Below are 23,265 nucleotides of genomic sequence, written 5' to 3' on the forward strand. Positions count from 1 at the left end.
TGCTTGGGTCAGGTTAAACTAACAATGAAATATCAGATCCCATGATTAAAAGTCTATCATTCAAACTATCATGACCACCAACTCGACTTACAGTAAATAATTCATATATGGTAAGCACTTTCATCATGACAATCAAGTCTTTAGCACTAGAAGATTTGAAAATATTAGTTGCAATCATGTGACTTCCTGAAAAGTATCGCAGATACTGCACAGTAAAGGAAACCAGAAGAAAGTCTAACTGGTTCCCATAATGATTTTACTTACCTCATCACCTTTCTTGGTTGCCATGTCAACAGCAGACTGGAGCTTCTTGACAAACTGTGTGTTGACATGAACCAGTTCATCTAGATTTAGAAAGATCCCTTCCAGGTGTTCCATAGACAAAAGTCCAGCCGACTTGATGGGCTTGTAAAAATGCTGAAAAGAAGCAAGCGTATGAGGCCACTAATAAAGTGTTCGTTTCCTCTAATCCTTGAAAATATGTTCAAAACTATTCTAATTTCCAGATATTTAGATTTTCTCTCTGAGTCATCTTTGTCAACCAATTGATAACATAAAGATGCACATGTTGTGCTATGTATACCCTACTTTTACAGGAATTTGATATTGGAGAGTAAATTGCAATATATGCAGTTTCTATATGAGCAAAAACCAAATTTGAAACCAATCCATTTATTGGGAGTTGAGATTTTTTGTGATAAAAATTCTTTCTATTATTCCATATAGTGGATAATGGTGAACTTGTACTGAAAGTTGATATTAGACAGCACTCGAAATCACATAAAATGTATTCCCTATCAATATGAAGCCAAACACCAAACTTGAAATCAATACATCAATTGTGAGTCAAGATCTGCAACAAATTTCAGACAGATGGACATTGAGTAAGAGTTTAATTATGCAAAAATATACCTCTTTTAAGATAGCTAAATCTCTTCCATAACTCTCTTCTGTTTCCTTTATCTCCAGAATGATTTCCTTCCTCTCAATACTTCTCTTTTCACATTTGGCACAAATATTTGTTCCATTGTTGTTGTCATAGCAACCACATTCTTTGCAGCCACTAGAAACCTGGAAAAAAGAGAGGCCACTTCAGAAGGAGATTGGTGTAAGAGGTCAAGTTACTTTATGAGCCAACTTGGCATTGCCTAATGAACCCTAAAAACAATTTAAGGTATTATCCAAATTTGGATTTACTTTGGTTCCTACCAATTAGGGGGGGGGGGGTAAGGAAATGACAATCACCTGATGTTTAATAAAAATTCAAATTTTCCTGTTTAACGGATTTAGACCTGGGGTAAGGTCTGAAATCAGTGATGTGTTTGCATCATATTTATTTTTATCAAAGCCTATAATTCTTTCATTGAAACAGAATGAAATAAATTCAAGTCACTTTGATGCTTAGATGAGATTGATGTAAAATGCTTTACACAAACACTCCTATGATTTGTAAGAGTTATGTCCTTTATCCTAGGTCTACCCCAGTAATTGAAAAGTTAATAATCTTAAGATTATCATTCGATCAAAGAACGACAAACTCCATCTCTCAATAATTGCCATTGTATGGGCTGTAAATTAATACCATTTGAATCTGATCCAAGCTTGAATACAATAGTCAATCGATAAGGAAAATGTCATTATTTATACTTTATGAGATAATCATGCCACTATAGGTATAGTATTCTCAATTATTACATTTATCCTTTAGCTTTTATAAATCCTCAAAGCAGTATTTGAAAATTTCTTTAAGCGTTGCAAAATTTTGAAGTACAAGTTATGGTAAAAATCAAGTCAAATGAAAATAATTAGTCATCAAAATGTGGAAAAGTTAAAGATTTTGACAGAGTTATCTGCCCCTAAAATGTTTACTTGTAGTCGTTTTTCAATGAAAATATAACTCATTTCACCACAACTCTATGGAAAATTGTTTCATTATTCTTTTATGCTGACAGTACAAATAGTTAAATTACTCTCAGAGTTTTAAGTTATTTCATATCATGTTTCACCCACTGCCTGAATTTTACAGAAGCTGATACCTGCTAAAAAGAACCAACATAATGTATCAAGGTAGTAATCAACTATAATTAATGCTTCATAATCATAAATTCTAGATTATTTTTAATAATAGTTTAAAGATTTGATTTTTTTTTCGAAATGAAGATCAATAATATCCTGCATGATGTCAATGGCACTCTATCACGTTAAAAATGTCACATGCATTCGATTATTTCTAAGGAATAATTTCCCGACTCACACTTCTGCTCTCAAAAAACATATCTTTAGTTACTATGATCAAAGAAGAAAAGAGACATCACACATTTGAAAAATTGTGCACATCTGAACCGGTTATAATGTTGTATAAATGGTTATGATGACTTTCTGTCACGATATTATTCCATTTTTTAATTGTATATATACCTCACACCAGACATGATGACAAAGATGAAATATCCTCTATTAATATTCAGACTTTATTATAATAACATCACAGTGTTTGGTTAACACCTTTCAGCTGTAATATAGCAGGTATATTTTCTTTTCATGATATTATATTTAATTTTGTTTATACAAGAAATACAATATCATAAAGCAGAAAACAAATAAGACATCTGAAACAATTATATGCAATGAATTAGGATGTAAGTCTTTTGGATAGCAGATCTCTTGAGCAGTATTTAAATGACTGACACTTAGTTGACCTTGAACTCAATGAGACCTTATGTGCTTAGTAGGGGAGCTAAACTGTAGTGAAACTGGACTTGGTAGAACAAAAGAATTTTCTTTGGGGTAGTGTATATTGAGTATGCTCCATGCATTGTAATACATTATCCCTCAGTTTTCATGAAAGGTTCTGTACACAGGTCTTATGTCTTTTTCATACCAAACGAATAAATTCAGTAGTTTGAGTGAAGTTGCTATAATGACAGTATGCTTCAGACATGCACTTTTGTAAACTAAGATCAAAGAGGCATAACTCTCATACAATTTCGGCAATCAACATTTTCTAGTACAATGTAATATGCACAACCAATACTTAACTTCTTTCTACATACCAATTTTCATGAAATTCTATTTTATGCATGGTTTGAGAGGAGTTGAGATGACAAAAACAAGACTAATGGATGGAAAAATGGAGAGATTGACATATTCACACTGGTTTTAACAATAACTTTCAAAGTAGCTGTAGAGCATCAAAAAAAAAGAAAAAAAAATAGATTAGAACTAGAAATTACTATTTCGAAAATTTTAAGTTAACAAAAAACATCAAGATATCGTTTATCAATATCTTCATAGGAAAAAACCTAAAACCACAGCAGACAGACAGGCAGATCAATGTAAGGAATGAAAGTGTAAAAGAAATAACATATACCCAGTAATAAAAATACTTGAATTAAGGAGTAGACCTAGGGTAAGGGACACAATTGTTAAAAACCATTGGAACATTTGTATTCAGCATTTTATATCAATCTTATGTAAGCATCTTATTAACTTGGATTCATTTTATTCTGCCTCAGACAAAAGCTTGAGAGGCTTTGGTGAAATTGAATATAATACAAACATATCACTGATTTCATGAGGTATGTCCCTTACCCTATGTATACCTCCTTAAGTGAACCATGTCTAGATCAATCACATATTCTAAAAGGAGGATTCATTCAGGTGATAAAAAAATATGTTGAAATATACTAAAAGGGACTTCCGACAATCATGTTTAGTGAAGAAAGGTTTCATCATAGACTTGTTCCCTCACTGCGTCATCTAAAATAAAAGTGTGGCAGTTAGGAGATCACGTCAAAATAAAACTGATGCCAAATTCTCACCAAATCAAATTTCAACAGAAATTTAACTGAACTACCCACACATGTACAGCTTGTGTTATTTTGCTGTTTTCAGTATTCATTGTGGAAAGGGCAAACATCCAGGGGAAAATCCAGAGATTTTGATCAGGTAGTCTAGAAAAAAAGGGGGATCCAGGCTATCATTTCCTCATTTATGTATGAATTTAGCAAAAAATGTGTAACAAAAAGAGAGGATTTCCAACTCCTAAATATATTGATATTTTTGGCAATGTTCATGTATTGTTTTTTATCCTGCAACTACATTTTTTAAATAAATTGAAATAAATTTGTCAAAATTTTTCTTTTTTCTTTAAGCAATTTTTGGGTGGTTGGCAAGGAAACCTTGAAACTAGTTACCTGTTTTTTGTTTTGTTTTTGATAATGCTCATAACTGAAAATTTATGAAGAGATGATATTATGCAGTGGAAGAGTAAAGCTTTGCTTTATTTGACCCCCTTATTTTGTATAGTATAAGGTTTATTGCAGAATAAACTAGAATGTGCCTGTTGTACAAAGACAAGAACAAATGTTTCCAAAACAAGAGGTCTTGCACTATAGATATTACATAATAATAAAATATACCAAGTAAGCTTCCATTTAATTATTAATTAACTATTTTTATTATGTAATTCATCCTATTAACAGATGGATTATGAAGATATTACCTATTAAATTTAAGATTTTGCCATAAGCAGTGTAGTAAAGTCACTCTTCTGGTAAAGAAATAAGGTTAATAAGTCTCCTAAGATTTCTGAAGTCATTCTGACATTTACAAAGGAGACTGATTTGGCTAATTAAATGTAATACAAATATCAGACCAACATCAATCACACATCAAAATATTCCCATTGGATAAAATTTATTCCAAGAGTCTCTTGATCTCACTTCAGTAGTTGTTCAAAATGCAAATATTGGAATTCCTTGAGGACAAACTACTCATTCTTTTGAACGAAACTTTAAAGAGAGAAAAAATGTATATGTAATTTTTACACAGAGTTTTTAGCATAAAAAAACATGATGTACTTTAATTAGCTATTGATAAAATACTTTACCAGAACTTTGTACCCTCTTTGGAAGTACTCAAGTTAAATCATAGATTGTGTTTTTTTTTCTGTATTTCCAGTTAAAAAAATGTACTTTATGAGTGCTTTGATATGAAAGCAATACATTGATAAGTTCACAGCCCCTAAAAAAACAATAACTGGAACAAAATCTTTAAAAAGATCTCTTACCTAACTATCATACATGTAAATAATAAGCTGCTTTGAAAACCTCAAATTTTCTAAGAAAAAAACACATTGAAGCACTGAACCATAATGCGGAACTAAAAAGCAAAATGATTTTACAAAGAAAACATTAAAAACAGCAAAACAAAAATGTTGAATAAGGGCAATAACTCCAACAAGGCTTCATAGATTAAAATGAAAATTTTACAACAGATAGATTTCATCATGATAAACACTTTTACTCTGTAAGAATTAAGCTAAAAACAATTTTTTTTAGATATATGCCAAAAACTTTTGTCTGACCCTATTTTCTATCCTTAGTAATGGCAGCCATGCTTTTAATGAATTAAATAATTGCCACGTCAGTTGTCTGCAGAAACATTCATACCAAGTTTTTCGCTAACTGGTCCAGTAGTTTCAGAGGAGAAGAGTATTGAAAAAATGTTAATAAATATGATAATGATAGACACCAAGTGATGGCAATAGCTCACATATTAATACCTAGATTATAAACTGTCACCAGGTCAGAAGTACTTTGATATAAAAAAAATGGGATTAATGTCCACAGAATTACCTAGACCATTAATTGTCTTATTTCTAGTTTAATCATCAAATCATTGTTCATGTAGAGTTCAGAGTTGTTAATGCCAGCTTACTTCAATTCTCATGTTTCACATGACAGGTGCCAATTTTTTTTATATTTAAGATAAACACTGTAAACATGTACAGTTTTATTTATTCCTATTTTATTTTTTGCTAAAATGAACCTAAGCATTCATTATATTAAGAACCAATTAATTAATCTGAATTAGACACAGTCCCAATGATAGAGGTGAATTGTCCTGCAGAAAAACCCACCATACAAAGTGTTTTCAGTCCTCATACTGTCTAGCCAATAATTTTTGCAGGGTGCTAATCTCTGTGTATTTTAGTGGTCTGTCTAAATATGCCAAGATAAATACATCAAAATATTTAATTATAGCTGAATTATTTAATGTTCATTATGAATCCACCAAAATTAGAATTGTCAAAATTGTATACTTCGATCTTTGCCTCAAAAACTAAATTTACACCCACCAAAATAATCTGCCATACAGTTTGCTCTATTTTTACATAACTCTAGTCAGTACTGTATAAAGACCTAGACCTAGCTGTATATCTTTACAATACCATAATTCATCTCCCATTTTAATCAACCAAATCAAGAAAGATAACTCTTGCAAAGTACCAATTTAGAAACACAATTAACAATAATAGTGCAACAAACATTACAACCCAACAACAACTTCAAAAGACTGATGATGTGGTTTGTAACTGAAATAAAGGTGATTTTGGTGGTTTTCTTACATTCACTGACTGCTTCAAGTCCTGTCTGATTTTTATAAAGACTGGTACTTAAATCAGTCTTGTTAAAAACATAATTAAATGATTGCTCAAATACAAATATCCTTAAAAACAGTCCATTTTTGAATATACTGTAAGTTTGAAATTTTTGCTTGTATTCATGAATGTGATTTAGTTATTTTAGGAAAATGTATTCTATTGGGTGTGATGATAAGAATCTACAATTAGTAATTGAATTAAGACCCAAAAACATTTTCTAATTTTTTACAGTCAGATATATCTAAAATATGACTTGAAAGAAAAACAGACATACACACAGACACCAGGGGAGCATCCAGAAATTTATAAAGGGAAGAGAGAAGGGTTTTAAGGCATTCATTTAATAATTTTTGACCACATTTTTGCACAAACATTACAATTTTTTTTTTAAATAAAAGGTTGTGTGGGGTACATCACTAGGAATCCCAGGCCTCTAGTGCATATGCTACAAGAAAAATGATAAAGACAAAGTCAAGGAGAAGGAAGTAAAAACATGGTTTACTTACAATGTACTCTTGTTGATGAAAAAAAACCATTTCAATGATTTAGTATGTATTGTCCTTATATACCAAGTCCAATTCATTCATTGCAAGTCTGCAGAGAAACATATATTTCCATACTATCTTTAAATTTATAATCACTATTGAACATTTTCAAATCAAAATTTGTGAAGATGTTTATGTTTGAAATGTCACAGTTACAATTAGCAGCCCCTGTTGTCAAAGTGTGAGCAACTGCACCTTATTCAGTTCGGCAAATTCCACTTGTGCTTCCACATGCAGTACTATCGAATGGGCAACTTATAGTGAGGAAATTAAATCAAGATATTTTTCAAAATGAAATGCATTAAATATACGATGTATTCATCCAGTTCTCCACTCAATAATTAAGTTCTAAAATTCTAGCTTTATAGTGACATCAAATATACATTTTGTATATAGTTTTAAAAGTTACTACATCCAATGATCAAAGTCCTCCGTTTAATTTGAATCAATGTATGCTTCTAGCTATACTCTTATAACCTCTTTTAAAAGAATCCTCCAATTTATACAAGTTCCTTGCTCAATTATAAATCAAGATATCATAATCAAGAAAATACGCTCTCGCAGATCAAAACAGCAAAATACACTATCCCTTTCCTTCCGCAATTCAAAACAGTATTTTTATAAACAACAAATTTCACACGTTTGTTCAGAATATAATCATCGACTGTCTACCTGTATTTTCATCAGCAATACGAGTTCAGCTACAAAATATCCAATCACGTAAGCATCTATTGAAGACAACAACAAAAGCTCATCTTCATAGAAAGCAATTATCATCTCCTAATGTCTTCATTTTATTGATAAATCAATACATGAATAAATATGGTACAAAATTACAAGGTGTTATTGAAGGTACATGTAGTATATATTTTATTTTATTTTGTAGGATATACATGTATAAATACAGTAACAGATCCAGAAAAAGCAAAAAAAAGGGGGTCCCACAAACTGGCCAAGGGACCAACAAACTGACCTAAGGGGGCCAATGAACTGGCCTAAGGGGACACAAACTGGCCAAAGGGGTCCAACAAACTGGCCTAAGGGGTAAAAAAATGGCCCAAGGGAGGCACTCAAGTGATTTCCAGTTTTTTCCTCATAATTAATCAAACTTTTCAAGCATAAGGGAGGGCCTGGTCCAAATCCCCCATCAGTTCCACCTATGACAGTAAATTCAGAAATCACAATATAAAATTTATTACCTGAATGTCTTAATCTTGTGTGGTAAATTCTGAAATTCCAGGAACTCATTGCAAGGATTCGAAAATTTTTTAATTTTGTGACTGGATTAATCAAAATAAAAATCAATGTAGAATTCGTCATTACTATTAATAGACAAGAATAAAAATACAAAAAAATTATTTAGATTTGGTACATATAATAACAGACAACATAAACAAGTTCCCAACACTCGTTAAATCTAGGCATTCTTCATTAAATCTAGCCATTCTTCGTAAAATCTAGGCATTCTTCGGCACTTGTGATAATATTCCTGTGGTCCTTTTCATAAAAAATCATAACAGTAAAATTAGTTGTAAGTTATGACGTCACAATACTTTGATTTACTATGACGTCATAACTTACGTCTAGTTTTACACTTCAGATATTTTGTGAAAAGGACCACAGGCTATTACTAATCATATTCTACATGAACAATGTAAAAAATTAATACCCTTCACACTCCCGCTTTCAATTATGATAAAAGGAAAATAAACAAAGTCTTCGGGGGAAAACTTGAAGTTGTATTTAAATTTATTCCAAAAATGAATCCAACCATATGGCATACCTATAGGAAGAATGAAAATTTCAAGCTGCTGTGATGAGAAAATGCTGAGAAAAGTGTGGCAGAAACAATTGTTACAGAAAAGTGGACAAGGATTAAACAGTATACTCCACTCTCCTTTGGAACAGGGGTATGAATATATGATGCATTATGTCTATATACAAATGGAGTGGTTGTTTGGTCTACTTTGTTCACTTAAAAGCCACAGGAACACAAGGAATGCTGTCTTATGAATGCTTTCCACTTGCCTATTATTTATGTATCCAATTCAATTTCCAGAAGAAATCAAAACTTCAGATTAGGGGAAAAGTAAACACATAAATTATAATAAATTGTTGAACAGAACAAGGCCAAAAATATTTTTTTAGGGGGGGGGTTCAAGAAAACCATGCAAAAACAGAGATTTTTCCAATGTTATAATTTTTTAGGAGGAAGTTTTGCATACATTCAAGCATTCCTACAAAAACATATTTTTTCTTCCTTTTTAGTGGATTTGACATCTCCCCTGCCTTGAGTTATAACACAAAAAAAATATCTAACATAATTTTTTTCCCCAAAATTTCATGTGATTTTCACATAAATTCAGCAAACAAAATCTGCAATAAAGTTCACATGAAATTCCAATAAATGAAGCCTTCACATGAAATTCATTTTAAATGAACTTCACATGAACATGGTCGTGCTAGGCATACCCCCATTTGTATATGATGTTGAAATGAAACAGAGACCATAATCATTTACAAAATATTTCCCATCAATATGCAGCAACACACCAAATTTGAAATCAATCCATATGTTGGGAGCCTACATTTTGGTGACGAAATATTTTTCTCTATCATTCCAAACAGTGAAAAATAGCAAAGTCCCATGAAACAGGAAGTTGATATCAGACAGCATCCAAAATCACTGACAATGTATGTCCAATCTCTATATTGCCACAACTAAATTTAAAATCAATCGATCCATTGGGAGCAAAGACAGTTGCCAAAAAATTTGAACAGGAATGCTTATTGACATTGTAATTTTGATATACCATCAAATCGTTGAAATATAAAATATATAAATCACATAAACTTCATGTGAAGTTCATGTGAATTTTAATAAGCTCAATTCATGAATTTCATGTGAACAATACTTGCCTGTGTATGCCATGAGTAATATAAAATTGAACTTCAAAGATAAAAGTAGTAGTAAATTCAGTTTTTACTTCAGTACAAACATTCTTTACTTAAATCAGATTTAAGAACTACTTCATTCAAAAAACTTCAAATGAAATTTAATATTAGAGAAGAAAAGCCAGATTGCGGGAAGGCAATCTAATTTGCTGGTGAGACAACTTGAGTTCAAGTTTACTATAACCATAGAAATGATTGCTAAACAAACTGTCGTTTTGTACTGAAGTAGTAGTCATTGTAAGAATTATGCAAAGAGTAATCAAGGGAACCAAGGTTATAGCGGTAATCAAAAGAATGTAATCCAGGGACAAAGACCAGACATGGAAAACAGACAATTACACAACAAAGAACATAAAATAACTAAAATCAAACTCTGTAATATGTGATACACTCCAAAAAAGGCTACTCATTTTTGTTTTTGTTATTTAACTGTGTTATAGGTCTTTATAATGAAATATATAATCATCCATTCAAATCTGCCTGCTCTTAGGACATAACCAACATGGAAAATCCAATAGTTGCTATTGTATTTAGTGTCATTTACATGGTTATCTCCCTTAATTTTGACTTCTACAATACATTCTATATAATTTTTATCTCCTTTGAACAAGGGTTACATGTATATGAAAGTTACTTTCTGTTTACTATGACATTTTATACAAAACATCAAAAATAAAAATAGGTAGGCTTTCAACCATGAATCACATTTTGCATGATTCTTATGTGGCATGCTACTCTATGATCAAGAACATTTGATATGACAAATTCTAAAGATTGGGCAAATTCAATATCAAATAAAAAGAAACCATTTATTTTGGCATTTCCTAATTTACCTCAAATTTACTGGAAACTGGTTGATATAATAAGCATGGAAATTGTGAATATGTTTAAGAGACAAAAAGCTCCACTGGGAAGAAAAATGTCAGCTCAAGCCCATTTATGGGTCTTCATTGATAGACGAGGAATCCACAGGGCAGGCTGCAGCTTTGCTTTATACTAAGTCTGAAGTATTTGTGAAATTCTGTTGATGTATGTTAGAACATAAAGACATTTCAGATGCTTCCCCATCACTGCCTCATTCTAAAATTTTCAGACAATATAAAAATGGAAGTTTCACCAGAAGAATGTACATGTGTAAGTAATTCATTTAGATCATGTGAAATCCAACAGATATTTCTACTTTATCTCTGATTGTGAAACTAACAGATATTTCCACTTTATCTCAGATTGTGAAACCCAACAGATATTTCTACTTTATCTCGGATTGTGAAACCAAACAGATATTTCTACTTTATCTCAGATTGTGAAATACGAAGATATTTCTACTTTATCTCAGATTAAGTTATAGCAGGAAAAATCTGATTGCATGTAAAATTTTGACTGCATCTCGCACAACTTTAATTTGTTTTCTTATAAGGATATCAAAATTTGTCAAAGCGGCTGCACAAATTAATTTATTTTTATTAATTTTTAATGTTTTTTTTATCCTTTTACAAGTCTTTCCAAATATTTAAGCTGCACTTTGATAACAAATCTTAATCAATGCAGTTTTTTTTTATTTCATGAATCTTTCCAGTCTATAGTGTAATCATTTCCAAGAAATCTTTAAATGACTTCTACACTGCCTGACTGTTATGAATAGTTGTACCTTAATACCATTTACTCCATCACATTTCAAACATTCTTTGATTGAATAACTTTTCATTTTAATTACAATATGTAAACACTGCAAATAACGTGATGGTGTGTCACATGTCGAAAACCTTACTGGCCGATAGCAAAGCTTATAAAGAAATGATGCACTTCCCTGCTAATTCTTAACATGTAATGATAATGGATTGCTTCTAAATGAATAAAGTGACGATTGTGTGACTAAAGACAATTTTTTCACGCCTTATTAAGTATTAAATCTGTGACATATTTATATGGAAATAGATACATAGATTCTCTATCAAAAATGACTCCATTTTTGGGGTGTTTAATATTAGTACTTTCAAGACAGGCGCTAAATATTCCAAAATTAAAACAGCTGCAAAATTTCCCAACTTACAGTACCAGATTCCTGACAGAAACGGAGCACAGTACCACTATTGCAAATTGTTTTGTGAAGTCAATGTTGAATGAGAACATTTTGAATTTCTACAATAGATTCCACATTAGCTAGACATATTAGTGATGCCCCCACACTGCAGGTCAATACGTCGGTTTAGCCATAATTCTCGAAGTAGGACTATACTAGAAACAACTATAGTGTTGGAAACACAGATGATGCCTTACCATATGAAAGATTTGTCTATTGACTATAATTGAAACAACTTTGTACTGAGCTGTTAAGCTGCTAAGTAGACTTTCTATCAATCTTTCATAAATATATTTATATGCAAGACGAAAATATTTTGGAAAGTCTTATACTTAAAACATAGAATTGGTTCACCTAATGCTGTTTTGAATCAAATATTACCATATCACATAATTTTGAGGTATCACACAAGTTGGTTCAAGTGTTTTAAAATGAAAAATTAGAATTTTTCAAAATATCAAAGGGAGTTAACCAACAATGTTGTATCTACACTTTTACAAAGTTACATTTAAATTCGTGGAAGCATTTTCCAGTTGCTGTACAAAAACTCAATCCCCCCTTTGATAACAATAAATTACTCTAACACAAATACAAAAAAGTGGAAATTTTTAAACAAAATTAAAGGGAGCTTACCAGAGCTTAAAGATGTCTATACTTTCCCATAGTTTCATTTTAATTGATAGAAGCATTTTCGAGTTACTGGGCAAAAACTGAATCTACCTCCTTTTGTGAATAAATTTCTGTAACTCATATAAGAAAAATTGGATTTTTTCAAAAAGAAAAAAAAATGATAAATTGATAAATACACTTTTCCAAAGTTTCATAATAATTGGTGAAGGAGTTTTGGGGTTATTGTGGGAAAACTAGAAGACACCACCTTCTTTACAAGCAGATTCCAATAACTCAAAAACAAAATATTGGATATAAAAAAAAAAAAAACAAAGGGAGCTTGCCACTATGGATAAATATACACTCTGATTAACAATATAAATATTAGCAATATAAATAGCTATGGTTATCTTGGTGACGTCAATAACAGAAGGAAGCAAAATAATGAAATCCGGAGCAGATCTTATCATAATGGTACATATAACACAGCTACCAGATGCGAAAACATGCAGCTAAGTATGATTCTTTGTAAGAATCAGGCAAAATGGTCAAAATCTGAAGCATGCATGTTAAAAATCCATTATCAACGCAGCTTTCTCTTTATTAAATGACTAACATTCTGAATCACTGCAAATGTTTAGAGCATTTTCATTACAATGTTAAAAAATTGAGGTTACTTTGGATTTCATTTCAATGAAATTATAAGTCATTTTTCAAAGTGATTTAATTAGAAAATCTGGCTTTTATTCCTTGATTCTGATAGTAAAATTATGCCATCAAAATGTACCCTTTTATTTTCTACAGTGTTTCATTCTCGGCATGATTTTTACTGAGACTAACACACAAATTTTACTGAGACTAACACACAAATCTAAAAGTGTGGAAATATCACACTATATTCCATAAAAGTCAAATATTAAATTTCCTTAACTGGTTCCCTAATGATAATAAACCAGTCTGGTTAGGAGATTATTTTTATATTCTGGTTAACTTAGTACTGCATCACGCCTCATATTTAAATAATTAAGACATGAAATCCTTCATCATGCTATTAGGGCATATGTTATAAAACACAAAAATTCTATGTCAACATTAATCAATGAAAAAATTGTTTAGATAAAATTTGTAAGGTTTAGTGTCAAACAAAAGGTTCCCTTAGTTCCCTGAAATGGAATTGCTCCTCTTATTCAAATTAGATCATAACTATTATATTTGAAGATTTGGAGGCAAGAATCCTGCTTATGGCATCAACAGTAAACTCAATTTTCCACCATCAAATCCAAGATTGACGCCTTGATCTTATTCTTGAAATACAATATGTTTATCTCCATTCGTTTATGCAACTGTTAAATAGATCTGTGAAAATAACAATTTAAAAAAAAATCTATGTAATTAAATCTGAAGATGTGTGAAAAAAATGGAAATCATGGAACTGATGCCCTGAAATTTACAGTGTTGCCCATTGAAAATAAAATGTAAAAGTCCATAGAACATGCACTTCGGTTTATCCTCAGCATGGAAAAATCAAGTTCAGAAATCACTTTAGCACAGCAAAGTACTGATTTATGGAGTGATTAACACATTATTTTTTTTATTTGTCATGACAAAACATACCATACTTAAAAGGGCTCTCAGCATTTTTCTTTGTTTTAAAACAAATAAATGCCTTTGAAGGCTTCTTAGGAATTCACAAAGAAAACAAAGAGAAAACTAGCAAAATTAAAAAAACAAGAAGATTATCACCAGGTGCATTGGAAGGGCCCCCTTTACAAAAATATTTTTTATAAATGTTATACAACTGATGGACAATACTCAGAAACCAATTCAGTTTCATAAACAATCAGGCAACTTTTCTATTTATCATTGTATTATAAACACATATAAGGAAAAATTTGGGGCTCCAGTATAGTAGAGTTCCTTTTCATAAATCTGCAGATTCCCCACTGGACTCAACAATAAGACCTTTTAAATTGTTCACAGGACTTGGAAACATCAATTATGTAGAGGCTGTTGCTGATATGTAATAAATGCTAAAAGTAGACAATCATGGGACATTTATCAACACACTGGATTGTTGTGGTCATTAAAGATTGAGGTAAAGGCCATAGCAATCAATCTGTCATTGACTTTTTTATATAACTGTTTGTTAAGGCCAAAAAAATATAATATGTCTGTTTCCTGTTACCCTACTTACCCTATTTTTGTGTGACATTTTGGCTCAAGCACAGTTCTCAACCTCATTAACTCAATTAAAAATGATTTTGAAAAGTAAAATAATTTCCCTACCTACCTACTCTACTTGATTCCTGCTGGTAGCAGGAATCAAGACTATTATATATTTGGCCTAAGAGTCACCTATCATGTGTCATGATGTAACTGTTATGAAATAGAAGTCTCCTGCCCATATGCGATTTGATATTGAAGTCTCGTGATTCAATACTGTGGCAAATTTCTGTGACACAATTTGATATGACCTAATCTCAATGGCTTTAAACTTAATAGCTCACCATTTTCAAAATGATTAATGCATTAGTTTTTTTTTAGGAGTAAATTTAGATTTGTAATTTGCTTCTGAAGCAATATATTTCATTTCAGGCCAAGAATAAGTAGTTCTTGGTTTACAATACCTCTCAACACATATACCAGTGACATCCTGTTGCCATTAGATTTATAATATTGGTACTGTGCTAAATAAACAGTACTGTCAAAGCAATTTTTGCTCTGTTGGTACAGTCTCTGAACTGATTTGGGCAATAATTTGACATATTGATGGCTAATGATTGACTGATTAATCAGTAGCTGATGGCTGATCTGATTGCAGTTTTCTGCTGTAACACTGCATTTTGATGGCAGACAGACAGGCAGACAGACACATAAATGCCTTGTACAATGTATTTCTATCTATTCCCTGACGCAGTTTACGGAGGACCAGACAAAAACAGAAAAAATGGTATTCAAAAACCATGCAAACAATATTACTTTTGTTTTGATATGGAGTTTGTAAGTTACATGAAGAAACAAAATAATTCATCTGCTTTTAGAAATCGCTGTACAGAAAAAAAATTCTGAAAACAATTCCTTTGGTTGGCCTAAAATTAGGATGTTAAGGCCATAACTTAATCTGAAAAGAAAATAATTGTGCCAATGTCATTTTTTGATGACATTAAATTCCAAATATAATTAAAGGCTTTCAACTCTGTGAGATTACTTGTCATGGAAAGGGGTAATGTCTATAAAAACATTGACATTGTATCTTTTTTTCAGGCAATGGAGTATTACTACATATAAAATAAAGTATGGGTAAATGAACACCTAAATGATTTAAGACAATGATAGTTTTTTTTTCAACATTAATATCTAAAAGGAGAAAGGATGAAAATTCCTTATACACTGGCAAAATCAAGGGTGATTATCCAGAAACTGTACGAATCAGGAAAAGGCCCCATGCTCTCATTTGCTCATTTCTGTCCAAATGTTGCAACAGAATGGGAGCCTCTAACCTCTGGAACCATTTTTCCTTAGATCCACCACTTGCAATACTTTCATTTTGAAATTGGATTTTTCTCTATACATTTTGAACTGCTAACTAACACTATACTGAAATAAGACCTAATTTTAAGTAGCACTCTAGCTAAGGATCATGCAAAATGTGATTCATGGCTAAAAAGCCTACATATTTTTAGTTTTGATATTTTGTTTAATATGTCATAGTAAACAGAAATTAACCTAAGGTTTTTCATAAAACCTGTGCTCTTAAGAGATAACAATTATATAGAATGCACTGTAGATTTCAAAATTACGGGAGATAACTCTGTAAATGACGCAGAAATACAATAGAATCTACTGGACTTTCAATGTTGATTATCTCCTAAGGCAGGCAGATTTGAATGAATAATCACACATTTCAGACCCATAAAACAACTTAATTACAAAAATAAAAATATGTAGCTTCTTTTGGGGTGTATCACATTTTTCAGATTTTGCATGATTCTTACAAAGACAGCTACTTAATAGTTCAATTAACATTGTAATTTCTCAATTAAAGTATTTTTTTTATGGCAAAAAAATATGTCTCCCCCGTTTGAAAATTCAAAGGGGTAGTTTAATACCCAACAAAAAAAATTCTGTTAATATGCTCAGCTATAAATCATGTCCTAACTGCATACAATATTTATGAAATATGGTGCAGTAGTTCCAAGGAATTGCTCTTACAAAATTGTGATGGACAGACAGACAGATGAAAAGAACAAAAACAATATGCCTTTACAGCAAAGTGGAGAGAGACATTATAAATAATATCGCTTTTGTTTAATAGGAAATATTTTACGCACTTAATAAAATCAGATCTCAAAAACTAATGCTATATTTCTATATCCCCTTCCTGTACTAATTGCAACTTAAAAGGCTGTTAGAATCTTAAAAATAAGAATTGATAAAGAAGATTAGTAAGAAACTGGGTAAAACTGGAGAGAAATGAGAAAATGTCATGTTTAAACACTTCAAAGATAATATCTTCGTCAATAACCATAGCAACTTGTCACGTTCACTTATTGCGTTTTCTATACAAGAAATAAATAAGAGGTCTCAGAATTGTGACAGAGCCTAATAAGGAAGATAAGTCATGTGCAAAGTTACCAGTACCAGTAATGATTTCAGTCCAAAATTTCAGAAAACTTTCTATGATCTTTCAATATTTTGGCAAATTTGACAATTTGCAGGCGTGGTCCAAGTGAGGGCGTAGTTGGCAAATGCCCCAAATGTAATAAATGTATCGTAATCTGCTGAATATAGTATTGAATATAGCAATTTGTTATATTCATTTATTAAACATGTTATAATTTGACTTCCTTTTATACTGATTCTCATAAATACGCCCCCTCCTTAAAATCCTTGCTCCAACCCTGTTTGACTACTCAAAACTAGACAAAAACAATTCGCCAGTTTCTTCATATTCAGGATTAATCCAGGATAACCAAGACTAGTGATCCAATTTCAAGTTTTTCCCCATTACAACTGCAATTTAATCTAACCATCACAAAACTGTAAATTCTCACAAATGTCATATTACTATACTCAAATGTCTTCATGTATGGCCTCTGTTTATAACAACAATAATCAGGCATCAGAGGATGGAAGACCAGTCCTTCAGAAGTGTAGAGAAGTCAAACAGAATTCATTTGCTCCAACTGAAACTTTCAGATATATGATTGGTTGGTTGTATATGAAATTTCTCATATGCACTGACAAGGTATGTCAAATGGTTTCAGTTTTCTTGACTGAGATTTTTTATTTGCTCTTGCATAGGTTTGTTAAATATAGGTTTTGAGTTAGATAGTCAACAAGAAAAGATATACATGTACTTATCTTATCAAAATAACATACATGTAACATTGCTTAATATATGCATACTTGTCTTTATCAAAAACAACAAAAAAATAAAAACAATGTTGTTAGGGACAAATTCAAAATGAGGCAAAAGTAAGTGACATGAGATAAAAGTGTTAACACAGTCATCTAATTCAGTCATAATTCAATCTTAAGGAGATAGACCTAAGGTAAGGTAAGGGACACAACTCTTAAAAATCATTGAAATGTTTGTATTCAGCATTTTACATCAATATCATGTAAGCATCAGACTAACTTAGATTTATTTCATTCTGTTTCAAGTGAAAGCTTGATAGGCTTTTGTGAAATTGAATATGATACAAACATATCCCTGATTTCAAGAGTTATGTCCCTTACCCCAGGTTTACCACCTTAATATGAAATCAGACTGCTCTGAGAAAGCTGAGTAAAATATTGTGAAAATTTGTGAAGGAATGGCCAAGTTACTTTGTATGTATGATTTTAGTTACCATATGTTCTTTCTTGTGTATTTTTGTTTTCCATGTCTGGTCTTAGTCCCTGGATTACATTCTTTTGATTACTGCTATAACCTTGGTTCACTTGACTATTCTCTCAAATCAATGAGTGAATACAATAGCTATATACAAGCAAGTTCAAGGAAAGATGTGCCAAGCAAAAAAAACCTTTCATAAAATGGGGAAAAAATTATTTTGCTTGAAACCTTGATTTTTCACAAATTCTACCCCCAATTTTTCTTGCATCACTTCAAGCAAACCTTAATTCTATTGATTACCCCCTAACTTGAAATCCTGGATCTGCCCAATATACAGGTATACAGAGCCCAATCACACACCAGCAAATATTACAATTCTTTTTCATGGCAGCACACAAAACCTTTTATTAGACTTCTGATTTCTATATTACCTAGTATTCAGCAATAGGCTGAAATATTAATAGTTTTTTTTAGATATGAATGGATGTTTATTTTAAGAGTAACCAAGATTTGAGCAGGAATCAAAAGAATATATTCCTAGAATAATTTAAAGGCTAGACAGAGAAATTAGACACATGATATAACCAAACTAACAGGTACAAAGAAACAAAAGTAAATGAGAAACCTGGACTCCACTTAAGACTGTGAGAATGGATCAGGTGCACTGATAGGGTTAGCAAACTCTAAAAAATGTACATGAAACCTTAACCACTAAATGTAACTTCCAGAAACAACATATAATAGAATGAGTCTTTGAATTATATAATTGTTTTAAACTAGAAGCCAAATCTGTCAAAAATCTTCAATTTAATATGTTGCCTTACAAGGGCAATGATCTCCTCTAAGGAATGGTTACAGAAGTTTGACCCCAAAAAGACCTTTATAGACTTTGTAACAGGGAAAATTCAATTTATCAAAAATGAATGTTTTCCTGTCTATTTCAGAAATCAAGATAGAAGCTAAAAACCTGTGAAATATGATTTTTCAATGGATAAATACTCCTATGAACAGTGTGAGACATTTGTACACTTAAGGCCAGTAGTCAGAATTAAAGATAAAATAGTGGGGGTGGGGGGGGGGGGTTCAGGGGTAAGTTTCACATAATTTCTGGACAACTTAAATAATGCTCAGTTAATTTTAAGCTGATTTTCATTACCTGTAGTAAGATGTTTTACACTCTTTACTTTCTAGAGAATGGGGGTCCTTATAATCCCAGAACTAACATTCACCAATTGAAAGTTTCTACCTTTCTTAACATATTTTTTTATTTGGAAGCAAAAGCAGTAAACATCCCCCATGTGTAAAACATACCAAAATTTGCTATTGGTATTTGATTAAGTCAAAAATAAATAATTTCAGCAGCTAAAATGGAAAGTAATCACAAAATTACTGAACTGATACAATCTAAGCAGTAGTCAAAGGGAATAGCCTAGAAGGGAAATAAATTGCAATATCAGGGTAAAAACAAAAAACTGGAAACAACCACATTGGTCCTGACATGGTACAGGCATTTCAAAATGAAATGTGGGTTGAACCAGGTTTTATAGCACCTTAAACCTCCTTGCTGTATTATCGTTAATTATTTCAATGCAAATGGTCAGCATCAAATTGCCATCAGTAAAAATCAGTAAAACTGACTGAGGATTAGTTCCTTTGACACCATTACTTGTTAACTCAGTGTTTACTTATGCACTAATCAAGTACATCACACTACATGCCATATAGTAGAGAATACCTAATGATCACCCATAAACATGTCATTGAGCTATCATGCTGTCATTCAGAAACCAGGCATGAACAAAGTTCAGAGAAAATGAATTTTTCTAAGACTTCCTTCAGTCTTTCCTTTTATACAACCAAACCAATTAGTGTTCTACCATATGGTTTCATGTGACATATAAAATCTTAATCATGATAATATATCCAGGGAACCCAAGCAGTAATTGGATAGACTAGGTTAAACTCGTGACAAGTTCAAAGTCATGTTTGGGAAATCTACATTAAATAAGAATTGTTTACCATTAACAGTAAAATTTAACTGCAAATTAGTTCTTGCTAATATAGTAAACATTGTAATATGCATGGATCCAGGCACATTTCGGCAAAACACAAGCAAGAAAAAAACATTTCATCTTATCTCCAGACCTTTGTATTCTGAATAAAACTTTCAAAAATTACTTGACTGCAATTTTAGCTTCTTTCATATCACCTTAAATTTAAATGAGTAAACATACAGTGAGCACATGATGATTTAAATGAGTAAAAATGCAGTGAGCATATTGTGATTTAAAAGAGTAACCATTCAGTGAGCACATGATATTTACATGAGTCAACATTCAATGAGCACATGATGGTTTAAATGAGTAAACGTACAGTGAGCACATCAATGATTTAATTGAATCTAATCATTGAGCACATCCATGATTTAAATGAGTATATTCAGTGAACACATTCATGGTTGGGAAGTGAAAATTTGGGAAAAGAAATACATTTGAAAATATTACAATTTGATATAATAAATGATAACATTATAAAATTTCATGTAAAAAAAAATGAAAAAAAATGAAGAACTTGCAGAAAACAGCTGCAGTATGAGTACCTGATAATAAATAGTAAAAACATTCAAGACAAGCCAGTTGTCTGCAGAATCATTTCGTTGTTGGATTTTGTGAAATATATTTTTAGCCCGTGTGTGACCATAGCTAAAGTCAAAGTTCTAAGAAAACTACAGTACTCTTTTCACAAGCCAGTCTTTTAAATATCTTGTACAATTACCAAACAAAATCCTTTTGTGAAGTTTCTTCTGCTAATGAGTTCTTCCAGGTACTAAATATTAAAAGGATTTACTGAGTATAACTAGATATAATGAGATATTGACAGTCAGCTGTGGAAAGTCTTGTGTCTTTACTGAACATGTGACATTGACACCACTGGTATGGTGAAAACAAAGCAAAAGATTTTACTGAATACTGTAAACCCCAAAATTTTTCTGCTGTCTTTTCGCAGTTTCTGTGATTTAACTACTTCAGTGCAGTTTTAAATTTGTGATTTTTTTCCATAATCATATCAAAATGTTCTTTAAAGTCAATATTCATTTCAGTTTAATTTTGGAGTAATAAAAATCTTACCACAAAAACAAAACTGTCACAAAGATTTCATTTTACAGTAAAAAATCTTGAATTTTCACTCACTTATAAGAATCAAAATATAAATTAATTAATGATTTAAAAATCTAAATTGATAAATCAGAATGATTAAGCCATCCTTGTTTTAACTATAAAAAAAAAATTGTATGCACTATGTTGATACCAGAACCCATCAGGACTTTTAGGTCCTACTTTGAATATACACGAGTGCTACCTGGTCAAAATTGTACACTTTTAGATACGACTGCATATAGATTTAATTATTTGACAGAGGATACATAAATGTACATGTCCATATACCCAAGTAAAAGTTTCATTGAAATGCATAAAGTGCCGTAATTACATGTAATAGAAACTTTTGGCAGTCTGTCCTTGACCGCCATCAAATGGTTTCCAAGGAGTTCCATCCACAATTAGTGTGACCAAACAGATGGACAGACACCAGTATTTCTATGTCCCCTTCCGAGTAGCAAAGGGGTACAACAAAAGTTGAACATATAAGTCAACCCTTTAAAACTAATTTCATAATTCAGAGGCCATTTTTAATTAAACCAGAAATGATGAGAGTATTTGTTTCACATTTTTCATAGATAGAAAAACAATAATGAGGGAGGTGGGTTTTTTACATTAATGACATGGCAGTAAAAAAGACTTACTTTAGAATAAGGAATTCTGGGACTTTTAGGCTCACACCTAATTCCACTTCCTCTGTCCTTATGCACAGAATCAGTGAGGACTTCCTCATGGCAGAAGATACTACTGCTGGTACTGAACAGGGTACTAGTAGGACTAGGAGGGTATTCATGGCCAGTAACTCCGCTGTCAGTGCTGATGTCACTCAGTCTGTGTTGTTTTTTGGTTTCTTTTTCCCAATCCTGTTCCGAAATCAAAGAGCTCTGAAACAATTTTAAAAGATACAATCACAAGCGGTAGAACCAAGGCAAGGGGAGGGTACACATTGATGGAAACTCTAATTTTCTAGGTCAAGACCAGAAAAAAAAAATAACAATCTTGTTTCCTGATACCAGCAAGAAAAATATAGTGTAGGTAGGTGGGTAGGAAAATTATTTTATTTTCCAGCAATATTTTACATTGCATTAATTGGGAAACAACCTAGACTTTAACTGTGTTTGAGATAAAATGACAATAAAATGTTTTAAGGGTTGACACAGGATAAGTTAGCAAGAAATAGACATGTTATTTGAGAATACACATGATCAAATCTAGACCCCTAACATTTTATGAAGTTCTCAATCCACCCCTAAACTACTGTAATCAAAGTCAATGTATAGTCATTTTTTACATTTATGTATAAAAATACAGTCAAATTAAAGTCTGAGAAATATTTATTTGTGTAATTATGTACAAATTTAATTTTAAGGGAAATGATTCGAAAGTTATCTACAAGTTTTAGGTCAATACAAACCTCCTCTTCCTCTACCTCTTCCAAGCTGATTTCATCTATTTCAAAAAATTCCTCTTTCGTTGCAGGACACCTGGGTTTAGCTGTTGATAAACAAACAATGTGTAGATAAAATCATTTGTTCTGTATAATACAGATTTGGCCGTGAAAACCTTTGACAAAATATTTATTTGGTTGAAGTATATTGGAATTGTGGGCATAGCATGAGTCTAATGTTAGC

The 23,265-nt window shown here is 31.5% G+C and overlaps 1 protein-coding gene across 5 annotated transcripts in view; it reads right to left on the reverse strand.

Moving 5' to 3' along the window:
* Window positions 1–23,265, reverse strand: part of LOC148599617 (uncharacterized) — a 72,386-nt gene that overhangs the window by 11,466 nt on the left and 37,655 nt on the right. For all 5 annotated transcript variants that reach the window (XM_088557639.1, XM_088557640.1, XM_088557638.1 and 2 more), the window contains 4 exons: window positions 23,049–23,128; window positions 22,279–22,518; window positions 913–1,071; window positions 265–417 (listed from right to left, as the gene is read on the reverse strand). In XM_088557639.1, coding sequence (XP_088413765.1) covers window positions 265–417; window positions 913–1,071; window positions 22,279–22,518; window positions 23,049–23,128 — 632 coding nt within the window. The remainder of the gene's footprint in view (window positions 1–264; window positions 418–912; window positions 1,072–22,278; window positions 22,519–23,048; window positions 23,129–23,265) is intronic.

The sequence above is a fragment of the Perna viridis genome, chromosome 13 (assembly GCF_037379345.1).
Source record: "Perna viridis isolate PV_CMFRI_1.1 ecotype Kerala chromosome 13, ASM3737934v1, whole genome shotgun sequence".
NCBI lineage: Eukaryota > Metazoa > Mollusca > Bivalvia > Mytilida > Mytilidae > Perna > Perna viridis.